This window comes from Branchiostoma lanceolatum, chromosome 19 (genome assembly GCF_035083965.1).
Source record: "Branchiostoma lanceolatum isolate klBraLanc5 chromosome 19, klBraLanc5.hap2, whole genome shotgun sequence".
In the NCBI taxonomy this organism is placed as follows: domain Eukaryota; kingdom Metazoa; phylum Chordata; class Leptocardii; order Amphioxiformes; family Branchiostomatidae; genus Branchiostoma; species Branchiostoma lanceolatum.
Window position 1 is genome coordinate 3,302,787 of NC_089740.1, and position 8,953 is coordinate 3,311,739.

Genomic DNA, 8,953 nt, shown 5'->3' on the forward strand with positions numbered 1-8,953 from the left:
ATGGAAAAATATCGCCTTATTGGCATGACTTTTGGCTTTAGATGTTAATTTCTAACAACTTAGCAACTTGCATACGTCAAAAAATTGTAACATGGCTTGTCCAAATAAGCGCGAGATATAAGAACTAGAATTCTAGTGCAGTATAAGACAACCTGATAGGGGCCTCAATACCATGTTTCATAGGTCCAACCGCATACCAAATACCATAGCAATAGATCGTTGGACTCTTTTGTTTCATGATTTCTGTTATGTTGATAAAGGTAAGACATCCAGGTTATAAGTATCGCATATATTCATTTAGAAACGGTCAGACATTTAAGACAGCATCCGCTACATTTCGTCTGTGACTTAAAGAAGGAACTGAAGTTAACAGGTATTTCAAACTTAGACACTGCAATAATATGTTAATGACATAAAGACGATTTTAAGATGGTTTAATAGAACACGAAGTCAAGACAATGTTACGTTACATCAAGTGGCTTTTTTGTTTGTTTTGAGTACATGGCAAAGCCAAGACAAGATTTTGTCAAGGAGCCCCTATTGTTTGAGTACAGTGCAAGGTAAAGGCAGGGTTGTCAATTAGGTTTTGTTCTTTGAGTACGGGAGCTAACAGCAGAAACCCCGCAATACAACAACATTAGCTCCTGTACTTAACGAACAGGAGGTAATGTTGTCTCGCGGAGTTTCTTCTTGTGTTATGACGTTTAATGTTTAAATGTTACCCACCTTTTTTGTAATGAGTGGGTTGTGGGAAGTTAACATGTTTATAGTTTTCTTTTCGTCAGTAAATGTTTGGAAATTGTGGTAAGTTTTGGTGGCTTCTTTAAAAAGCTCTTTTCTTTCCTGATCTTTGAAGGGGCAGTTTGAGGACATTCGTCTTCCACCGTTTTCAACATACAGTAGTTACAAAATATTTCCCCCACAGGTAACTGTTTGTACCGCCATTTCTTAATTTCAAGAGGGTGGGCGCTAATTTTTATTTTGCTAATTGCCGATCTTAGCTCAAAGTTATCTAGTAACAGCAACTAATTAACATAGCTTTATGTGTTTAATAACAAACACATAAGGGTATGTTGAAAATAACGAGACCAAAAACATTGCGGAGGTTATTCATGTTATATATTGTTTTGCCGTTGCAGCGCTTCCACAAGCTTCTAACGGTGCCCCAACGCATAGTCGTCCTTTACTACTGTCAAAGCTGTTAGATCCCACGAAGAGCAGCATGAGGGGTAAGGCTGCAGTTGCCATTGTCATGTTGATTAAAAGCGCCATCTATCTGTTAGGTACCGCACAACAAGTAGTTAGTAGTAAATTCATTTCAAAACTGGAAACTGATTTAGCTGTTCAGAATCGGATGATGGGATTCTATTTGTACGAACTTTGACTGAATAGAGATTGCTCTTCTTAATTAATCCATGTCTTCATCTGTCTTTTTTATCTTTATTCAGGAGAGGGTATTTCATTAAGAGGTAAAAGACTGCGTGCTGTAACTATATTGGTAAGTAAGAAAATGGCGTTTTTATTTATTTTTCATTTGTTTGATTTCGACATAAAAGCAAAAAGAAAATGCATCAATATTATATTCTTAGTGCATGGTTTATTCTACTCTGTAAAGAGACGAGCCGACGTTTGAAACTGCAATGTTAGCAGTGTTACCGAGCTAAAGTGCACAGTAAGCCAGTCAGAGATGGTCATGCTTGTTTAGAATAAAGTTATTATTCAGGGTATTTGTTTGTTTGAACCTTTGTTTATTCATGATAAGCTCAAATCGGCACGCAGGCCGCTTTTCATTGAGGTCATGAGGGAAGGGGTAAGGGTCAGATAAAATATAACAGAGATACACAGTCATTTGAGTCCTAATAACTCTATCAACATATATCATTACATATTTATGGCACAACAATATACAATTTCTACAACATACAACATAAAGTAGGGCGAAAGCTGGTTCATGGTCCGTGTCCGTTCGTTTAGTTCATTTCCGTTACTTCAAGAGTCTCTTGAAGGAAGTCAGATTCGGAGCCGTACGTGTGTCTGGCGGTAGGCTGTTCCAGACATTTGGTCCACGGTAGGCTACCGATCTTCTGTAGGCTACCGATATTCTCACATTCACTACAAGCTAATACATCATTTGCAAGTCTCTTTCTTGTTAAATCTCTTAATACTTTCTCTACTCCCAGGAGGCTCCTTATATGATGAGAAAGCAGAATGACAAAGGAGAACAGGAGTTTTCGGGTTTTGTGAAGGACATTGTGGATAAGCTGTCAGAGAACATGCGGTTTGATTACGAGATGTATGTGGTGCGAGATGGGACATACGGGACACTGACAGAGAACGGCACATGGACCGGTCTCATTGGGGAGGTAATAGAAGGGGTAGGTAGTACAGTAATGTATGACCGTTTTGCAAGTGGATTTATTCAGTTATGCAAAGGTAATAATTGGAAATAGGGGCCCCGTTGAATATTTTAAGGGCAATTTGCTTGCTTTTTTGGGTGTGACCTCAGCATGGCCCCTTGTGACATTTGCACGCCAGGGTTACCGGGCTATTTATTGGTATGGCCGGGCCCCCATATTTTCTTAACTCGCAGTTAAAATCAAACAGGGATTTGATGAAAGTGTTTCCTAGTAATCTTTATGGTATAGGAAATCTTGGACTTTTTTTAGTGACAGTATTTCTCACCTCTGCAACTCTCTAAAATGAAATAAAGCAACAGGATATTTTCACCGCAAATTTTGCTTTATACAGAGTATGAATTATCCTTTTAACAATCGTTTACTTTGCATTTATGTTCAGATAAGGAAATGTAAACGATTGAAATTTGTTATGCAGTGTCAATAATTTTTTCGAACATAATCATATGTTGACTGTTATTTGTCGTTTTTCTAGGTAGAAGTTTAAGTTACACAAATCTGACAAAAGAGCAAGTGTCATTTTTCTGCCTTTACTATACATGACATTTTCCTCTTATGCTATGTTATGTTTTTTACCTAGTCCTGCTGTTATAAAGAAATTGCAAATTTTAAGGGTGAAATTCTTGAAGTATTACAAATTTTGAATGACGCATATACCCTCAAGACCCCGTTTTTTAACATAACGATTTAAGGCCAACTAGCGTTAGTAAGAGTCGTAATCGTTACGAGTAATGTGTTTTTATACCGATTTCTATTTCAGCGTGCCGATGTCGCCTTTGCCCCTGTCACCATTAGCTCCGAACGCGAGCAGGTCGTGGACTTCACCAATCCATTTATGGACTTGGGGGCGGGGCTTCTTCTGAAGAAACCGGTCACCGAAGGAACCAATGTCTTCGCTTTCTTGGAACCATTCAGAAACACCGTCTGGTTTTCTATATTGGGCGCCATCTTTGGTGTCGCCATATTGCTATACGTTACAAGCAAACTTAGGTAAGGAATAGAAGTCTACAATTCATGTTTTCTTACAAAAGCACTGTTGCTAAAGTAGTTATTTAAAGGATGGAATAGGCATTCATGTATGTCGCAGTTTAAGTGGCATTTACCTGGCCAACGTTTTCATATCACTACTACTGCTTGCCGCATGGTGGCGTTTTGGCAATGATGCAGACCCAAGCATGACGAGGTCAGTATCCCCCTCGCCATTGGTCATGATCGAAATGTTTGGCAGGTAAATACCATCTTTATTTTTTTTTTATTATTGAATTTTTAAATTGTCTATAAACTTAATGAAGCTATTTACAAAGCATTCAAAGTGGTATATAAATCCCGTATTATCATTTGAACCCGACTGTTGAATACAGGTACAAGTGCAACGTAGGGAAAGATGACTATGACAACGACGCAAAGTTTAACTTTACGAACAGTCTGTGGCTGACATACTGGTCAATCGTAAGAAAAGGTAGGATCGCTCTACTCACCCACTATCCCTTCTAATAAGTTTCACTTTGAGATATCCATTTTGAAAAGATATTCTAAAGTATCAGATCGGGGGGGGGGGGATCTTAGAATAGAAAAGCCAAGTGTATCATATGCTAATTATACACCAACATCAAGTTTGAACTTGTTTTGCATTACATGTACTTCCGTCATAGTTCAGGGCTCTCCCGTCGCTTAAAACTTGTGCCGTTCGGACTGCTAGTTGACTGACTGTTTGAATTTTGTTGATTTTTAGAAGTGACATATCACCATTTTTTTTCTCTATATATATATATAAATAGGGCTAGTCGAGCTTTTTTATCAAAAATAAATTTTGAGGGATTCAAAATAAATAATCGACGAGTTCGCGGGCGTTTCCAAGAGTATGGTCAATAATGATAAGTTTTGAAATTAAAGCGATCCCGTGAACTATATTCTTATCATCCGCATACATCACCACCTGCTGACTTCATAAAACCCAATCGTGATTTTTAAACGGTAAGAGAGCCTTGGACTATGCCCGACTTTTTTCAAAACACGACTTTGGGGTACATTTATAATATTACAGTAGGATTTTTATTTCTAGCTTCCCTTTTTATGCTCTCCTGTCAATGATTCGGATTCTATTACGCTGCTTATATATATAATTAAAGACCCTGGCCAATGGGTCTATCATACGTGCTTCTGGTCGCCTTGCCATTGGCCCGCCGCCAGCCAATCAGGCAGTTCCGTCCGCGTTCGCTGTGCTTAAATTGAAGAAACAACGTCAATGGCTATTGAATTTCCCTAAAACTGCATGTAGGGGAAATCTGGCTAATTGCGGGCAAGCCCTCAGAGTATACTTTTCATGTAGCAATGTGATGCAAGAGGTTCGATTTTCTTCAAAACTTTAACACTTCAATCGTACTTTCCCCAGGAGGAGAGCCAGCCCCCCGCTCCCTCCCCTCCCGTATCCTGGCCGGTGCCTGGTGGTTCTTCACCCTGATCGTCATCTCCACCTACACGGCCAACCTCACAGCCTTCCTCACCGTCAAACGGCTGGTCGCACCCATCAAGTCTATCGACGATCTGGCCGGGCAGACTGCGATCCAGTACAGTGTCACAGAAGGGACATTTCTGTACAGCTTCTTCAAAAGTCAAGAAGGTTATCTTCTGATATAAACGTTTTGACGATAGTTTTAAATGTTCTATGTCCTGGGGAATCGAGATGGGTATGCTGTGAGACCTCTGACGGCAGAGAGAACGTCCGATTCAACCCATTGCAAACGCCATACGTGTAGAAAGTCTCGTGTCCAGATCATTTAAAACTGGGCGATTCATTCAATCTGTTTTGTTGATGAACAGCTTAATTTTTCAATACGTCGATGAAGGTAAGACATCCAGGTATTACGACACGCAAAAATAACAGTTACTCAAGCAACAGGTTATAATTTTGGAAACGGTCAAACGTTTCAAGTAGCATTCACTACTTTTTGTCAGTGACTCTTAGCAAGATTTGTCAAACAGCAGGTTTTAACCACTTTGAATTGATATGCAAAAAAAAAAGAGAAGACAATTTTAGAATGTCGAATAGGAAACAAATTAAACAAGGTTAAGACAAGGTTGATGTAAAAGAGAGAATGGCTCCAATTTTTTTATCTATTTAGGATATAAAGCTGGTTCCCGTGTAAGGCTAGGTCCCACGTGCTAAGACAGTTCGTGGTTAAAACCTGCTGTTTGACAAATCTTGCTCAGAGTCACTGAATAAAAGTAGTGGATGATACGTGAAACGTTTGAGCGTTTCCAAAATCACATTCAGTTGCTTGAGTAACTGCTACTTGGCGTAATTTCTCTATATATATTTGTTTTTTTAGTTACAAGAATGTTCCTCAAACAGTGACTTAAAAAGAAAGGTAGCGAAATACGCACGTCTTCTGTACGTCTTGTTCAGGCAGTGACCTAGTCTCGCGAGAACACGAGTATTGGCCTAGTCTCGTGTTCTCGCGAGACTAGGTCACTCCCTGAACAAGACGTACAGAAGACGTCGAAAATTTGGAGGTGCGTATTTCGCTACCTTTCTTTTTAAGTCACTGTTTGAGGAATATTCTTGAAACAGTGATTACACGTGACTGATGAATTTCTTCAACGATGCATTTTTTTTCTTTGCGTAGGAACGGGCTCTGTTTACGAACGTATGTGGTACACCATGAAGGCCAATGACCGTTTCCCCCCGGCTAGCATGAAGGGGGTAGAAATGGTCCGCAACAGTCACTTCGCCCTGATTGAGGAGACGCCGTTCCTGGAGTATACTGTGAGAACTGACGAGGGCTGTGAACTTATGATGCTAGGAAAACCGTTTCTTTTCAAAGGCTACGGATTTTCTACAAGACGGGGGAGTCCGTTAAAGAAGCCATTATCAGTAGGGTAAGAGTTTGATACTCTAATCACGTTTTTGATACAACTATTCTTAGGCTCCACATGCGGTTTTCTTTACATCTCATCTGTACGAGGGGTGATAAATAAAGTCTGTGCCTAATATAAAGTCCTTCATAAATGTCTACGAAAATGAGCAAACAATCTACCATTATATATTAGGCAAATTTCTACTATTTTCCCAACAATCCGCAGAGAATGGTAGCGTGAGGGACACTTTGCTCTGCTGAAAGTCATACACCCACTTCTTTCTAGTTGAAACACCACGGGATTCTTCATCAAAGATTTTGGTAACGCCTTTGTAGATTCAATACCGACTAGTAGCATAAGGAACTCGGCCCACACAACACTGTTTACAGTTCACCCTTTTTTCTCACTACTTACCTACTTATTTTCAACATGACGTCGACTGGAAAAAAAATTGCATTGATTTGAAATTAGATGAATATGGGGAAAGGACTTCATACTTTATAATAATACCCGATACTTTTAAGCTGCACGACTTATTTCTCATTGTAAATTTATTGATCACCCTTAGTACCTTATATGGCCAATCTTTAAAACCTAGCGCCATTTTGAAACGTTCTCTCGCGAGAGTACAATCTGGCGAGAACGCGCGTAAGTGAATGGTTACTGTGCTTTAGCACGTACCACGTCTGTGTTTGGTAAACTTTGGCACATACAGTGCGCAGTCGCTGGATTAACTTTAAAGTTTCTTTGCGTTTTGAGGAAAGTTTGTTCCATATTTTCTCATATCATTCTCTCGCACTCCTAGGATATTAAAACTTCAAGAGACAGGGTACATGAGCGAGCTCAGAGACCGGTGGTGGCCAAAGAATGGATGTCCACTAGATGGTCAAACGTCTAATGTCGACAAAGCATCGGCCTTAGGGCTAGAGATCTTCCAAGGTGTCTTCTATGTGCTCGGAGCTGCAGCGGTGCTAGCTGTACTGGTGACGTTGGTACAGGTCGTGTACTACCGCTTTATCAAGCACAGAAAACCGGTACGTTCACAGTTTGAACAAGAAAGTTTCACCCCCTTTATCAGCGCTGAAACTCGCTCGGGAAATACTCGGCAAACCCTCGGGGTCTCAGCCCTGATCTTTTGAACGGAGATTTTGGGTTCTGGGGGCGTCACTGACAGTTGCTCATTAATAATTAATGTACTAGCCTTATTGTGCTCAAACAGTCGTTAATTGCTCATGAATAATTAAAAAGCGATGTAAGACGTAAGCTGATTGGCTGATAGCTTCCAAGCGTCTTTGGGGCTTTGTTCGAGATGAGCTTTAGCAAACCCTCTGATTGGCTGAAAGCTGTTCGGTGGTGACGTCGCCAGAAGCGTGTTAGAGGGCTCGGAAGGGCAGGGCCGCTATGGGAGGTAATGTACATATCGGGTCTGCTGGGAGGATGGTTATTTTGTATAAGTGACGACCTTTGTGAATAGTTTCATAAGGTTGCTTGGTTGGTATATAAATTAACTAAGCCTTCTGCTACCTTTATTATGATACGGTTACAATTTGGAAAAAAAGACACTGACGGATAGTTACAGGACTGTGGGTTTTTTCCACTTTAGGCCGTTACCCCCACGTGGCCCCGTGGGGCAACCCGGGGCTGTAGGGGTATTTTTAGGCACGGCCGGGCTTCTGAGTTAAACCCGGGACCCGGTGACAGATAGGCAAAATGAGCTAATCATGAGAACACCGAGATTTACCTTTCCGGTGTCTTCGGGGCCCGGCCGGGGCTACTTCCCCTACCGGCAGCGGTGCAAATGTGACCGTAGCATTATGCCTTATTGTATTTTAAGCCGTTATCTTGTACCTTTAACTTCGACATATAATGGTCTTGTTTATCATCCCTTTTTGCCTCCATAGCCTGCTGCCACGGAGGATAAACCACAACCGACGCACTACAGAAACGGGATCCTGCGTCGTACCACCACTGACGTGAACCTCTTCTGATGACATCAAGAAGTAACCGACAGTGTTGTATAGTACCAGGTCATCAAATACGGGGAAGGACTAAAATTTGAGTTGCGCAGTAACCATGTACCGATCACTTCTGTTTCTTTAAGGATAGTTTGAACAAACTTTGGTAAAAAAAGTGCAATTTTTTTTTCTAAGGAGAATAATGTGTATTTCAATACTCTAGCAAATATTTGTGAGCTCTGCCATGTTTGACCGCTAATTGACCCCTTAATGCTTTTTTTAATGATTTTGTTTACTGATCCGTCAAGACAAGGGGTGCAATCGTAATGGCATGTCAATATTTTGGCTTTAGCTCTTTAAAACGCCGTCGGAGTTAACCTGCTGTTCCATTTGCTGGTATCTCCTCATATGGCGTCATATTGCGCCCAGCGAGTGGCGGGATGCACAAATTCCTCTTCTAGTGTCATCAGTAAAGTCTGTGGGTCTCCAAACCATCGTATTGTTCTGAACGGAAACTATGCTACCATAGCGTCCATGAATGTGAAAGGTTGACTTGAGGTTGTCAACTACAGTTTTCATATATTTGGACTTTATTCAAAGACATGACGATAACTTAAGGTTTCAGATGATCCTGAAATACCCTGTCAACTCTGCGGCTAGGTTAACTTTCGCAGCAACTTACTTCATGTCACTAAAAGAGATATATTGTGTGCTCCATCCTTGACT

General features: G+C 40.7%; 1 protein-coding gene across 1 annotated transcript in view; it reads left to right on the forward strand.

The window, feature by feature from the left end:
- Positions 1 to 8,260, forward strand: part of LOC136425844 (glutamate receptor ionotropic, kainate 1-like) — a 62,562-nt gene extending 54,302 nt beyond the window's left edge. Inside the window, exons 2-10 of the mRNA XM_066414781.1 lie at positions 1,140 to 1,229; positions 1,449 to 1,498; positions 2,181 to 2,375; positions 3,175 to 3,404; positions 3,776 to 3,873; positions 4,807 to 5,034; positions 6,041 to 6,293; positions 7,078 to 7,306; positions 8,174 to 8,260. Coding sequence (XP_066270878.1) covers positions 1,140 to 1,229; positions 1,449 to 1,498; positions 2,181 to 2,375; positions 3,175 to 3,404; positions 3,776 to 3,873; positions 4,807 to 5,034; positions 6,041 to 6,293; positions 7,078 to 7,306; positions 8,174 to 8,260 — 1,460 coding nt within the window. The remainder of the gene's footprint in view (positions 1 to 1,139; positions 1,230 to 1,448; positions 1,499 to 2,180; positions 2,376 to 3,174; positions 3,405 to 3,775; positions 3,874 to 4,806; positions 5,035 to 6,040; positions 6,294 to 7,077; positions 7,307 to 8,173) is intronic.
- Positions 8,261 to 8,953: the final 693 nt, after the last annotated feature.